The sequence below is a fragment of the Melanerpes formicivorus genome, unplaced genomic scaffold (genome assembly GCF_026170545.1).
Source record: "Melanerpes formicivorus ecotype bairdi unplaced genomic scaffold, bMelFor1.0.p_v2 SCAF_19, whole genome shotgun sequence".
Taxonomy (NCBI): Eukaryota; Metazoa; Chordata; class Aves; order Piciformes; family Picidae; genus Melanerpes; species Melanerpes formicivorus.
In genome coordinates this window covers 10,499,680-10,515,581 of record NW_027142371.1, presented here as the reverse complement: position 1 = coordinate 10,515,581, position 15,902 = coordinate 10,499,680, and the positions used below count along the sequence as shown (strand labels likewise).

The 15,902-nt window shown below is 42.5% G+C and overlaps 1 protein-coding gene across 1 annotated transcript in view; it reads right to left on the bottom strand.

The window, feature by feature from the left end:
• Positions 1-15,902, bottom strand: part of CDH4 (cadherin 4) — a 480,516-nt gene that overhangs the window by 174,707 nt on the left and 289,907 nt on the right. The window contains exon 3 of the mRNA XM_068150049.1: positions 11,023-11,246. Within this exon, the coding sequence (XP_068006150.1) occupies positions 11,023-11,246 (224 nt within the window). The remainder of the gene's footprint in view (positions 1-11,022; positions 11,247-15,902) is intronic.

The following is a 15,902-nucleotide window of genomic DNA, read 5'->3' as shown; positions in this document are numbered from 1 at the left end:
CTACAGAGACATCTGGAAGTTATTATCCAGCAGAGCGTATCACAAACCCATTTACATAATATAATATCATATTTTGTGTTCCTGCTTAGCTGAACATTTTGGATCACTCTAATGTTTGGGTAAATAAGCCACCATTCTCTGCATATAAATAACAGTGAGACTTAGGGTACATTTGCTGGAGATTATTCATTTTATAGGGCTCAACTCAGAAACCAAAATGCTCCAAATTCAACAATAAAATGTATTATTCTTGCATAAGTACCTACAATTGGGGGAGAGGTAATAAGGCTTTTACTTCCCAAGTATCGAAATGATTTATGATTTCACCTGTGTTTTATTTATATGCCAGTCTTATCATTTTCATAGGATCTTTACCACTTCACACCAGACATTTTTGCAAAAAAGAAGGTAACACTTGCCTTGTTTTTAGCATCACTCCCCAGGTTTAAATGAGGCAAGGTGATTTTAATATATTTTTATCAAACCAAGGGGATATAAAGCCACCTTTAGTCCACTGCTCAAAGAGATTTCCCTTCATTTCCTATATAATTTTGAAGACCGGTACCATTTTCAACTGGGGGGGGGTGGGGGGGGGGGAGGGAAGAAAATCTATTTAAAAATATTTAAACTGAAGCATTTTTGCTTGTTTCCATGGTAGCTGTGGAAAGGACAGGAGCAAATGTATTTATGAAACAGAAAATAAGACAATGAAAATATGGCTTAGTTCTTTAACAAAAGGAACACAAGAACGCTGCTAAAAAAAACATTTGCATGCATTCTGTTCTAAGGAGACAACATTGTGCTGACATCAGGGATGGCAGTGGAGGACAAATGAGCCTTTTTACCCCCCAAAAAGCACCATTTCCCCAGTTTTTGATCTTTTAGCAGAGAGAGGTATTTCATTTTGTGTTCTCATACACTGGAAGGAAAAGGTTGTAGAACAAAGAGCACATTTATTTATTTTAGGGTAATCAATTCTTTTTTATTTGGGTCATTGCTGAATTTGCCAAAGTTGGAGACATGAAAAAAAAAAGTAGTTTTAAGAAGATCAGAGTTTGCATTTTAGACTTCCATTTATTCAGTATTCAGTATCACTAAGGTTGGAAGAGACCTCAAAGATCATCGAGTCCAACCTGTCACCACAGACCTCATGATTATCACAGTCATTCTATGAGAAGGTGTTCTTCAGAACTAGTAAGGAACCCATAATCTGTTTCTCCCCTTACCCCTCTTCCAGGAATCTGTTATGACTATCTAGATTAGGTCTATTTGCTAATAGTTGTAAGCTGTGGTAAATTTAATCAAAGATAGCTTCATGTCACGTCCCATTAGCATCACAGCATAAATTGCTGTTCATGAATGATTTGTGTCAAAGTGCTCTGAAAAGTAGTGTTTTAGCAGCACGATGCTCCGATGTGCACAGGTCTTCAGCAGGGGCATTAAATTAATGTGTTTGCAGAGAAGCTACTAATTGACAATGAGATGTGATTTTGGCAGTAGACTTCCACTTTAAAGATAATGAACAGTGTTCAGAGACAGAGAAGAAACCCCTCTGCTCCTAAAACCATACTAATAATTTCTGGTATAAACAGGAATAGAGGGAACCAATCCTGACAGGATATTTCAAGTGCCAAAACAAGCTGTTTGATCATCACGACTTACAAAAGCAAACAGTGGAATCTCAGCATTTGTGACCTTTATCAAATCTGGCTACACACAGTCAGGAGTGTTATGTTTGGCTAGGAACTCATTAAATAAAATTACCTCTCCATTTATAGAAGCCATACAAGTACAGTATAAAACATTTTAATTAAATCAGCTAGTTAAGCAAAAATTCATTACTACCTTTTTTTTTATCAGCTAGCAGTGGGGCTGCACAGAGCAGTTCACATTAGAGTCAATTAGTAAGAAAAATTGTCAGATTTGGCAAGTGCATGAGCTTCCAGAACACATCAGCTGACAGGGAAGAAAAAGTTTGACTAAAATCTAACAGAGTTACTGCCCTCAGAGGAGGGGAATGAGCCACGTAAAATGCACACACATGCATCAGCCATGGCAAATGCTCCTCTCTCCCAAGGAGTCTGTGTCAAAGCTGAACGACCGCCTGTATGTGCACTGTTCCTTGACAGCTGAAAAACGAGGCACACATGCAAATGTCAAGTTGTTAGGTGTCTGCCTGTCTTTGCAGGCTTTGGAATAAATTTATTTCTTATAACTAATAAAATGTGATCAGTGTGACTGAGAAATCAGAACGTTCCTCGGTGCTGTAATACTGCAAAGCAAGAAAAAAGCCGAAGAGGAATAGCAGGTAAAGGTGGGTAGTTTCTAAATAGGGAGAGCACAACACTGGCTGGTAAGGTCAGGCTGAAAAAGATCCTGCCTTCACAGAAGATGCAGCAGGGCCCTTAGTGGGCAACAGTAATTAAATGCTAAGTCTGGACTCTAGAGAATAGAGACACTCTCTAGCTCTGGGCATATCCACACAGTTGCCATACAAGTCTCTTATTTAAAACAAACAAATACCATTTATCCTCTTTGATCAGAAAATCTAACGAGGCCAGTGGCTCAGATAAGGACTCTGCAGGCACAGACTGCAGTTAACACACAAGCTCACAGCCTGAGCCAGAACATGGCTTTTTGGGTGGCTGCTAACCAGGTGCCCCTCGCTGGGACAGACGACGTTGATTTCCCAGTACAATTTAACTGAAATTCAGAAATCACTTGAACTCTCCCACATCTTCTCTTTGCCTAAATGTTTGGTAAATGATCACCATTTTCAGCTGAAACCTTGTAAGTCACCAGAGCACTTCAGTGCGCTTTGCTTTTGTACCAGCTGAACAGGGAGCCCTGCAGGCACCGCATGTTCATGCTCATTACTGAGCAGACATGAAATGCTAAAGGTATCTCTAGGGTGAGGGCTGTTTTGGCTGGGGTAGAGAGGCAGAGCTGTGTTGAAACTTACGCTGTGGTGCCACACCACAGTGATGATTAGAGGTGCCTCCTGGACTGCACACCACTTTCAAGATTTCAAATTATGCTCTTCCTCTTCTGCTCTCTGGGAAGAATCGCATACCAAAGCAGGGACATAAGAAATCCATCTGCCTTTGGTGGAATCTTTTAAGTTTCCCACAGGTTTCAAGCACCTGTGATACTACTTTTGTCATTGTCAGGCCCTGAATATTGCAGGAGGCTTCAATGAACAGAAGATGACATCATCCACAAAGCACAGCTCTTGATGTACTTTCTTACTTGTTTTAAGTCTCGAACATCTTATCCCAATACGAAAAGTTCTGATGAGACTGTTTCCTTGTAAAGCTCCCCACATCAACTTGACCTTTTCACATTCCCATTGTAAGATCTGATCTTGCAGTGCTGCTTAGGTAGGATTGTTTCTTAAACATCTAAATTGCTGTTGTACTCTACACTTTCTAGTGTTTACAAAAAGACACTTCTACCTTCAAGTTAGTGTCATTCTCCTAATTGGAAGAAGCCATACACAATGGCTTCAGAGCTACAAGTATTTCTCAAGAGCATGGCTATTAGATTACAGCACACTTGTTACCTGTTCAGATACCTATAGGACAGGAAAAAGGTGATAGTTCTCATCATACACTATACAGTAAAAAACACTACTGCAGCTTGATATTCCCTCTCTCATCCACATGTATCTTGCCAAGAAAAAAAATGTATGAAATGTCTGGGTTGGCAAGCCCAAGTTCTGCCACCCAGATAAAAGTTCTAACAAATAACCTGAAAAATTGTTCCAAACCACGTTTCTTTTGCTTCCAGAGCTCAGGCTACTACAATTGTTCTTCCTCACAGAGAGAAGCAGGAGCAATTCTACCCCTTAAGAAGCCTGAGAAAAATGTTAATCTCATTTTATTTTTCTAAAGCCATGAGGTTCAAAAGATACATGAATTAAAATAATCATCATGAATTAAATGCAACAATATTCCTTCTTTTCATAATGTTTGCAAGTAAAAAGATCACAAAAGATTTAAGAGATCACAAGTACCACTGCTATTTTAGCACAAAGCAAAGTAATTCATTCTGGTGCTTCTCCCCAGTGCCAGCCTGTGAGTTTGCCCTTTCAAGTTATCCTTTGGTTGTTTCAAGAGGCTCTTGAGGAAAGACTGTTCTTCTTTTATTCCCCAAGGCTGGAGTGCACCTAAGCAAATGCTTAAATCTGAGCACGTGAACACATTCAATTTACCTCCATTTGCATGAGGAAATGTAAGTGTATTGAAATGCTTTGCTGGATGGAGACACTGTCCAAAATCCCATTCCTCACCGCTGGCCATGCTGGACACCCATGCCTGGCTGCCTCACCTTGCTCCTCCAGCCAGCAGTGCCAAAGGGGCAGAATGTGATGCAGCTGTGCTGCGGTGAACCACATCCAACAAGCAAGGACCTGACCTCTGGAGGCTGGGAAGAACTGGAGCTCTTCACCCTGAGCTTGTAACTACCAGTGTGCCTGAGCTCACTGGGCTAAAGACAAGATTTAGAGACACTCAGGGTTCTAAAAAATCCCTTTATTTTAATGGCTGTGTCCTCACGAGGTAGTTTTTTGTCTTTCCTCAAGCTCATGTTTACACATAGCTGTCAACGGGTTATCACAGCCAGGGAGGGCTTCTTTAGGAAATTCAGCCCAAAATATTTTTTGGAAGTGGCAGTCAGACTTCAGCAGTTAACAACAAAGAACATGAAACCAGAGGTCAAAGGCTTTGATCTCGCAAGGGCAAGGCACACATCACAGGCAGGCAGTACGCAGCAGTCCAAGGGTTTTGTTTTATCAGAAAAAAACCCTGATTTCTGTGTAGGCAGTTCAATCCTTAGGACTTCTTTTTGTTTGAAGGAAGGTAGATCTGGAGTGAATTTCACTTACGGATGATCTTTCTAGTATGGCTTTGAGCCTGACCCTTGGTTAGATGCTGACTATTTAAGAACTAAATACAGCCAAGTGCAGTGCTTGGAAACTTCCCATACTGGGCTGATTTTCCAAGGCAATGAGTACCTGTATGTCATATCTTATCTTGGTTTCAGTGCAAGGCAAGGCAATTGAATACACCTGAAAATCAGGCCAAGTACCTTCAGATGTTTTCATAAACATCACTTCTCATCTCATGCACCAATTAAATGCTAGATGCTCTAATCCACTTAAGCGTGAGGTCAGACAAGGCCACCTGATGGATCTTCATTAGACTCCCACATGCAGTCTTACTGGTAACAATTACATGATACTAATTTATTAGTCATTCACTTTCTCATCACTGACCTGATTTGTTAAAACCCCAGACAATGGCTGACAAGTTACCTAAAGAAAACAGAACCCTCTATCTACCCTCACTGCCTGTGATCAGTCAAGGCTTCATTTCAGTCATGAGGACACAGAAATAAAAATGATGCTGGCTGCCATTTTATTGGACTTAGTTACTGCCTTGGATCCCACAGTGGTGGACAAACAGGACAGCCCCAGTGTAACAACCCAGTACTTAAAACATGCAGAAATATGGCCAGGAAAAGGCAGGATGAGAAATACAGCCTCATTTCTGCAGGCCCTCTCTAGGGAGAGCACAGTTTGATGGGGGAAACTCCATCACTCTGATGCCATACATCACATGTCATTCCAGTGAAGGGGAAGAAAGGAAAGGAAACAAATGCTACAGCTCTTTTCCCCATTTCTTCCAGGTGCACCCACTTGAGAGCATCAGGGAGACCAGGAGCACTGAAACCACAACTCCCACTTAAGCCGTCATTTATCTTCCATCAAGGGAAGGTACATCTTCATTGCTCCCAGGCCTCGTGCAGAGCATCCTGGCTAGCACAATAACTGAGGTCATAAAGAAGATCAGCGCTGAATAAGCCTTTCATTGCCCAGAGACCTTTGTATTTGTGATCAGTAATAAAAGGCTGTAGTAGAATTTAAATTCTCAGACAGGTAAAATGCCAGAGATGATTATTTAAAGGCATTAAATGAAAAAACAAATCACCTCTGGCTGTAAGAATCAGCGTTTCACATTCATATTGTATGGCTGTGGACTCATACCTGGGTTATGAAAGAAGCCCAAAATAAGATGAGACATAGTAAAACACAAGCTGGGCTTAAGGAAGGATTGATTTCTGGCAGTAGTTCTCAATGTCTGGAACACAAGCTGCACAGCCATGTATTTGTGAGATTTTAATTGCACAATTCCCAGTGATTTAACATTGCAAAATTTACATATTTCCATGCTCAGAATTTGAGACGCTAAGACAATGAGAAACTCAGGCTGACATAAACATGACTCAAAGAAAACAGTATTTTTCTTCTAAAATAAGCCACTGGCAGCAGATGACTGGCATCCTACGTGTACTGAATATACTCTCTATCTCCAAGCTCTTTGGCTGAGCATTCCTTTCTATGCTGTATTCCTATGATCCCGATTTTAACTCATGAGGTGAGAACTACAGAAAAACAAACAAACAAACAAACAAAGTTTGCCAGATGTGTCTTGGACACCTACAAGCACTGACAAACAAAGTAAAGATCCAAAAGAGTGTGGGCCAGAGCTTCAGATGGGACAAGGCAACAGAGGGAGTGGAGCATTTTGATTTGTGAGGAGTTCTGAGGAGAAGCTCAGACTGTACAGACTCAGAGAGCAGTGTGGGAAGTGAAGCACTAATGACTACATATCTGTTCAGGTACGTGGGGAGACTTGAGTTTCTGCAGGTAAGATGTCATCAGCATTGTCACTGTTCACAAACATAATCTTCATTTTAACCTTCTGGTTGTATCATTATCCAACTGTTACAAATAATAGCACACACTCTTAGAAAAGAAGACATTGCACTGCTAATTCCACGTAAGTCAAGTCTGCTTCATTTTCTTTTCTCCTGGAGCATTAACCCACTAAAGTTTGTGTTTCAGAAATGCTGACACAACTACAGGGACTATATAAAGTGTCATCAAAAATTTATTTTCTTCTTCTTTTTTCTCTTTTCTTAGGGTCACAGAATGGTTTGGGTTGGAAGGGACCTCCAAAGGTCATTTAGTCCAACCCCGCTGCAGTGAGCAGAGACATCCTCCACTAGATCAGGCTGCTCAGAGCCTTGTTGAACCTTGAATATCTCCAGGGATGGGGCCTCAGCTACCTCCCTGGGCAAGCTGTTGCAGTGTTCCACCACCCTCATGGCAAAGAACTTGTTCCTAACATTCAATCTAAATGCACTCTTCACTAATTTCAAACCATTGCCCCTTATCCTATCACTACAGGCCTTTGTAAACAGTCCCTTCTCCAGCCTTCTTGTAGACCCCCCTCATGTACTGGAAAGCTGCTATTAGTTGTCCCCAGAACCTTCTCTTCTGGCTGAACAACCCCAGCTCCTTCAGCCAGTCCTCATAGCAGAGGTGCTCCAGCATCCCAGTCATCTTCCTGGCCCTCCCCTGGACTTGCTCCATCAGGTCCATGTCCTTCCTGTGTTGAGGACTTCTTTTCCTTTTCCATTTTCCCTTTCCCCTCTCTTCTTTCCAAATTATACCCATGGGTCGAACTGATATTTCAATTGCAGCAACAGGCAGCCAGACAAGAACAGTACAAGAAACTGTATCTTAAGTATTGATTGTTATGCTGGAATATTGCTCTGATTCTTCTGGGGTAATTCTGCACTCCTGTGGGAAATATGTGACCTCATTTGCATTTTCTAATTGAATTGCTATCAGGTTTCCTGCAAGACTGAACAAAAAAACAAAAAGTTCCTAGAGTGACTAACACGACTTCTATTAACCAGAAAAAAAGTTTATGTTCAAATGTTTGCTGGGGAGGTGAGGAAAATGTATGCTTCATGTACCCTAAAATACACTTGTTAAATATTTACCTTCTTTGCTATCATTTTGTCCCCCTGGCATTAAACTTTAATGTAGTGGTTAGCATTCTTTCATTAGTGTCTACCAGTGAAAGTTTCCAGGTTTGCCTAGGTTATTCAGTCATCTGAAGCAATTAGCACATTTATAAGGCCAACACTATGAAGGAGGGGAAACCGTCATTGTATGGGGTCACTCACCATTTAAATACCAGTTTGCACAAAGAGTAATAGCAGAGCTGTGTGATCTCAGCTGCAGGCAGAGACACAAAACCCTCTGATTTGGCAATGAAAGTACAAAAGGGGACGACTGTTCCGACAGGAGCCATCCTGAACTAATCTGCCACTATGCAAGCATGCTGGCCACCACCAAAGCTCTCCCGGCCCATTATGCAGATTTCCAGTCTTATCTGCTGTGATAATACAGGATCACAAATCCAAAGGATCATGTGCTGAGGGGTTTATCCTCTACACCCCCCTGAGAAGTAGACCAGTGCCTTCATTCTGCAGGCAGGCCATAAGAGATGGGGTTTGTTCTCCCAAGAATGCACCAGGAATCTGAAGCAGAGCACAGACCTCACTTCTAGTCCACCAGGACCTCAGCCATTATGACAGTGCTGACTTCACCTCTAACGTTTATTCTGTATTAACCTCCATAACAAACCAAAAGTCTAATAATGGACATTCCAGGAGGGCTCATCAGGTTCTCATGAAGGTTTAATCCATGGGTAATTGTGAACTAAATTCTGATTTATACTTTCAAAGGTGCTACAGAGGAGCAACAAGCTTTGCATCACACTGTGGCTGCCCCAGTCATGGAGAAGGGGCATCAGCTGTGGAGAGACCCACAGAAACACAGAGGATGGGTGAGCAAGGCAGAAGCACACGTTTGTGCTGTAGATGCCACCAAACAGAGATCAGCAGGTGTGGTAAGGCAGATTTCATGCTAATTATTTTTAATGGTTGGGAACTGTTCAGCATTTCCACAAGAGCAGTCACAAATTTAGAAAGTAAAATGGAAACGGATGCACGTGCCAGAATAGAGTTGGTCTCTCTCCTGCTTTCGCCTCACCTTCTCCTTTCTCTCCCTTATTTGCCATCTCCATATCCTGAATATAGCACAACAGCCTGAAATGCCTTGAAAAAACGATGCAGTTCTGCTGGAGTCATATTATACTACACAAAACTAAATGTGAAATCTGTTTCTAGTAAAAGCCACGAAATGTAGTATATTAGGGTCATGGCCTGAAACACATTGAACTGGATATTGTTAGGTTTTGGCTGGGGCTTTTTTAGCATAAACACTATTATTTTTTTAAAATAATCTCATAATCATATTTATTTCTTTAGTAAGCAAAGGATTATTTTTGCTTGCAAAAAGCATAAGCATTTAAATAAAACAAGCTGGATGCCTGCTTATAGGGACCCACAATAAAACTGCTTATGACCTTGTCATTAGTCTTGTTTTCCATATTCCAGCCTCAAACTACACGCTAATAAGGCTTTTAGAAAGGAGGGGTATGAATTTTAAAAAGCTTAGCTCTCTCTGTTTTGAACCAGAGTTCAGCCTACATTAACATTAGATGAATTTCCAACCAAATATTTTACTAAAACAGAAATGTGTGCTTATTCAGTTGTCTTTCTGCTGCACTGAGAAGAAATTTAAAGCAGTATATAAGACATCTTACTTTGTTCCTTCAATATTTAATTACTTTTAGAAGGAAGCACTATTTCTTTGGTTAGAAAATGGCAAATACAGTTGACATAACATACAGGGCTTAATTATATCTTGCATGAGCCAGAGCCTTACTGAAAAGCAGCAGAAGTGTATTTATACAACTCTAAGCCACGCAAAACCTCAGGGGTCAGCCCATTGGGCAACTGCTAGATTTAAGTCTCTCCAAGTCCTTTTCCTCCTTGTCTCACGTGTAGCAAAAATTTCTCCCACATGGCACAGACTCACAGGGCAGCATTCTGACAATACAGCACAAAGTCTTTTTCTCCTTCCCTGCCCTGCCCTCCAAACCCAAGCACTGCAGAAAAGAAGAAAAGAGAGGCCAGTCTTGCTATTTTGACAACTACTGTGCTGCATTAATCCAAAGTACAGCCACAGCCAAGTTATGCTGTCTGTCCCTGAACTAGCCATGGCTGCTTCCCAGGACTCTGCTCTGTAGGTCTTTGGGTCCAGACAGTGAAAAGGAAGGAGGAGAAAATGAAAAGATGAACTGCTGCTACCAAAGATGATATGGAAGAAAAAGGACAGAGACAGCTACTCAAAGGCCAGAGAGACGAAATGTGTTTTCATGGAGCAGTCCCCAGTTACAATGGCCCTGTGCAGCCCACTGATGTATTTAAGTAAAAGCAGCACTGCACTCAGGTTGTTGGGCTGGGACAAATTCTTTCTGCTTTTCAGCTATGTGTATGAAACTAAGGCAGCGAGCAAGCACCTGTAACCTTCTGTCTGAAATACTGAACAGTGTTGGCTTTTCACTCTTCAGCTATGGGGAAGGGAAGATGCTGGCATTGAGCAGAGGGGACATTTGCCACTGCAGTGCCACATTGTGTTTTGCTGCCCTGCTGGCTCGTGCTGCCTGTGAGCATATGTCCCTTATCAGGCAGCAGCAATGCTCCCTGTCCTTGCTGCAAGCCCAAATCTCTCCTCTGGAAGACCCCCATGGAGCTGCAGGGCCACACAGATGGCTCACAGACAGAAAGGAATCACTGGAGATGTCTTAGCAGCAGGCAGAAGCAGCCAGTGCGTGACTCCAGGTCCACACTGTCAGAAATCTGGACTTAACCTCATAATTTCTTAAGAAGATGGTTGACTTTACTCTGGAGAGGGGGAGGCAGCCTTTGTTTGCAGGTTTTAGTTCAAGTCAAGAGAGAGTATTAGCAGTGAGATGCAAACATAAGATATATGACCTGCAGCATGTAACAGAGCCAAGCAGTCACTTAAAAATGCAGAAGTATGAACTTAAAGAACATTTCCTACGCTGATGACCTTAAATCTTTGGTGTGGGAGAGGTTCAAGGATAATTTGCAAGAAATTTGACACTGCACATGGTATCTTCTACCTGGACACTTAGGACGCAGAAACCAGGCAACACAAACAATCCAATGCCACATGTACAAAGATTTGGGGAACACAGGCAAAGGAAGGACAAAATAACTTTGAAAACTTACCTTGTGCCCATTGTGCTGCGACTTCTCTGTCACCAGAAACCTGACAATTGTCTCCCATCTGCCCAGGGTCTGGGGATCCCAGGCGGTCACCACCAGGATCAGCTGCTTCGAAGGCATCTGCACGTGGTGGGCAGCATACAGGGTGCCATCTGCCCTCACCTTGAAGTCCAGGCTGTTGGTTTCATACCGAACTCCCTTGTTACTGGCACAGTTATTAAATTTTACTAGAACAGAGAGTAAGAGAGAGGAGAAACGTGTGAGATTGGCGTGATAAGGAAAGCAATCAAACACAAGTTTCAGACATTTAATTTTCACCAGTGTCTTCCTATATCTCTAATAACCATCAAGGAAATGATTTAACTGTTTCTTCGACCTTTCAGGAGTGCTCTTGTGCTTTATCTCCATTCCCCAGGGCAGACGTTGTAAGCCATTTTTAAAGTATTTGATACAGTTTCATTAGATCTCAAACACAGCTGTTCCCCATTTCTACAAGTGGATATCTCCCTTGTCGCCATTATCTTTTAAATTCGACTGGAGTCTATTACCCACACTGTGGGTATTTTTTTTTGTTGCACAAAATGTTCTCCATTTCCCTAACCCTTCAACAACCTCCTTACCAGATAGCCCATTTGCACATTCCTAACTGAAATTCAGGAGCCCATAACAATTCCATTATCAGAAATATCAAAACAAGAAGCAAAAAAAAGAAAATAAAACAAAATAAAATTAAACTCTTCTGCAGAATGCATCTCACTGCTGGAGCCAGGCCCCCCAAAACCATGGCTGCAATCCCACCCCTGGCTGACCCCTCCACACATTACAGCTACTGCAAAGAGGAACGGTAAAACTTCCTTTCACAAACCACAGCGTGTCATTTCAAAGCCTACACTGTCAGATCAAAGCTCCCCGGTTGCTGATATTTTTATTCGGTCAAATTCTTTCCAAGACCGGTTTGAAAACTATTTTTATTGGCATTTTGAAACATGTCACATATATTAGGCTGGGGAAAAAAAAAAACAAAACCCAAACCATTCTATGACAAAATTGAAATTGAACCCGCAGCTAATCGCATAGGAAACAAAACACTTTCTGCCATTCGAGTAATCCACGGGGTGGAACACACATGTGGTGAAGGAAAACATATTGTACCCGTAAAAACATCTCAAGTGAGTGAGAATGGATGCACAGTTCTCTAGCTAGCTTTCTTACTAAGGTTCTGGAAGCTGTGGCTTTTGAGTGCTCAGCAGCGATGCTCCTGGTCTGACCTGAGACAAGGAAAACCTGCTGGTCCAAGCCTCATGCAGCTTCAGCAGGCACTTCATTTTTGCACAGGGAAAGCTAGGTCAGATGAATCCTACCTAGACTGGCTGTGGTGGGACAAGGGACGCAGTGGCAACCCGAGAGAGAGAAGCTCCTGAACAAGTTTCACCCCAAATGTCCTCTACAACTACCTGAAAGGTGGTTGTAGCCAGGAAGGGGTTGGCCTCTTCTCCCAGGCAACCAGCACCAGAATAAGGGGACACAGTCTCAAGCTGTGCCAGGGGAGGTTTAGACTCGAGGTGAGGAGGAAGTTCTTCACCGAGCGAGTAATTCGTCATTGGAACGGGCTGCCCAGGGAGGTGGTTGAGTCGCTGTCCCTGGAGGTGTTCAAGAGGAGATTGGACGTGGCACTTGGTGCCATGGTCTAGTCATAGGGTCTATAGGTTGGACTCGATGATCCTCGAGGTCCTTTCCAACCTTAGTTATACTGTGATACTGTGAAATCATAGATGAATGCTTCTGCAGTGCTGCTTTGAGGTGAATCAGGGACTAATCTGGATTGAAATAAAAATATCTGAGGGATGGCAAAGGCAAAAGAAAAAAGCAGCCAGGAAACTGTTCTACCAGTCCTGCTGCCAAAGGCCCTGGTGCCATCGCAGTGTGGAGAAATGAGGAGCAGAATGTGATGGAGGAGAAAATCTGTCCCCTCTTTTCACCAAACTAACCTCTCAGTAACCGGGTGCTGTGCTTATGTGTAACTACCCATCTTCCAAAGGCTCTCTATGCTACATATTTATTTAGACCACATTTGTACATTTTGATGTCTGTGTGGTGGGAACTGTTGCCTAATGCTGCAGCAATTATTGGGCACAAACAGCACATGTCACCCACTGATTTGTAAAAAAGAAGATGAATAAAGTTATCTAGTGTATAAAACGCCCATGGGTATTGCTTTTCAGCAATTTCATTGTCATAGACTACAGCATTAAAGTCTTATTTAATGTGGAATCCAGGGCAAACAAAGGTTTTGTTTCAGAAAATGGGAGGTTGCCCATCTTTACTTTGTTTCCTGTAGCTTGGATAGCAGCAAACAACCTCCACACCTCCCTCTTCTGAGATGGTTTAGGCAAGGTATCTGACCAGTTATCTCTGCTTTCTATATCCAGAAGCATAATCAAGGTTTTTCAATGTAATGAAGCAGCATCTCCTGTTATTACTTTTGAAGTTTGAAGTTTCATCACCACAAATTTAAGAACATTATTCAGTTGCTACTTTGACCACAGCTTGAAGCTCTTGGGACTCTTGCTTTCAGACACTGTCAGAGCACAGGGCAGATATTCAGTGGCCTGGAGGAGGGGACCTGTCTTAGAAAGGTGAGAACACCTTCCAGCTAAAAAAAAAATCAAGAAGAAAGCCTATGGGACTGAGTCTTCCATAGTTTTCAGAAAAATCTAGGAATTACCTCAAACTTCAAAGCTCAGATGTACAAGTTGGAAACCAAAGTTTAGAGTGTACATGACAGTGATGATGCTTTGAACTGCAGTGTCATCAGAGGCGGAACTCTGGCCCTTCTCAACATGAAGTTTCCCATGCAGCGCATCAGACATCCCAGCCAACCCCAACCAGTGCTGGGGGTTATCAGTCCACACTAGCAAGCCAATGCTTGAGGTCAGCCAAAGCACAGCAGCTCATCTCCTGATGGTCAAAATTTCTCATGCCCCCAAAATGAGGTTTCGCTTCTAAATGCCCTGCTGAGGACAACATGAAGTCAACACTAACTGCAAAGCTCTGCAGTGCTACCATCATTCTGACCATATAAGCAATCCTAGGTCAGTTCTCAGACCCACTCTAGGTCCTGCTCACTTTAACAGTGATAGCTTTTAGACCAGTCTGAAAAATAAAAATTGATGAAAGCACTGAATGAGGTTAAATACACACATAGCTTGGTGGCACCTACAAGAACCAATGCTGCACACTGGAGAAACCAGGATGGCCTCAGAGATCAGTGAGGTGGCTGGCTGTTAGAAGAGATCCCCACAGGGACCACTTTGCTGCAAGATCTCCTTCAGCTCTCAGGGATTTCTGCAAATCTCCCCCATACTCACAACTATAATCAGTATGTGTGAACACATTGAGTGCTGTGCTGCTAATATGTTATTTATTTTCAGCTCCATGCCATCAGTGTTGTTAGAAATGAGGTCCATCAGCTGGAGTATTATGACACTCCTCTGCTATGTAATGGCAACTCAAAAAGCAAGTGCCATCAATACCTCCTGAGGTATCCACATGTCATCGACTGAAAGAAATTTGAAGAAGAGGGAAAGGAGTGATAATGACTGCGCATTAAAAACAATTCAGACCTTACTTTGATTTTATTGAGAGTAAAAGAAAGCCCTATAGTGCAGCAGTTATCTGAGGGGAAAAAAAAAAAGAAAAGAAAGAAGAAAAAATCCCTTCCTATCTGAGTATGTAGTGATTTCAGCATTCAAAGTACTTAAACATCTGCTTAAGACACAGCGCATGGCTCCAATATGCTGCTCTAGTGTCATATGTCACCATGTCGACTTTTATGCTCCATTATCTAAAAATGGCTACCTCTTAGACAAAGTCCCTCTGTGACTTGCTAATTACTTCCATTAGTTTAAAACAAACTTGACTAGAGACAGAGAAAATCCTGAGAGAAATTAAGTCTAATTTTTTAAACAAGCGGCGTCTCTGCTCCTCTTTGCTCTTCTCAGGTAGCACAGGTAGATGAATGCTCAGCAATGAATTAACGCAGCCAGCTCCCACCAAAGAGTCCTCAGGAGCTGCATGCACAAAAGGGTTTATAGAATCACAGAAGCACAGAATGGTGGGGGCTGGAAGAGGCCTCTGGAGATGGTCTAGTCCAGCCTCCTACTAGAGCAGGTTCACCCAGAACAGGTTGCAGAGGAACATGTCCAGGTGGGTTTTAAAAGTCTCCAGAGAAAGAGACTCCACAACCACTCTGGGCAGCCTGTTTCAGTGCTTCAGCACCTTCACAGGAAAGAAATTTCTCCTTAAGTTCAAGTGAAACCTCCTCTGTTCTAGTTTGCACTCATTATGCCTTGTCCTATTACTGGCTACTGCTGAGAAGAACCCAGCCCCATCCTCGTGACCTCCATCCTTTGGATATTTCTAGTCTTCAATAATGTGTGGATTCTGTAGTATTTAGTCACTATGAGGGACCACACTTTGCACAGCTGTCTGCAGAGCACCTCACCCGGGTGGCTTTGCAGAAGATTTCAGCCACACAGGATTTCAGAAACTCATCAGGACCTGAGTATTTGGGATCACCACATGCAGCTGCTGTCAGGGCGAGCTGCTGTTACTGCTCCAGGCAGTGTTTATGCACAGCATAAAAAACACATCTGCAACACAGTACAGATGAACTGCTCACACTGTGATCACACGGCTGCAAGGACTCTCAGCAGAAACCCTGTGCTCATCCTCCTTGCTGCCCTGTGAAAATGATTCCTGGGGGTGTTACATGACTACTGAGATGTGCTCTGATATATATATACATACACATAAACATAGCTGCATCATCTAGACATCATTCTCATATATATATATATCTAAAGAGATAGATAGATACACAC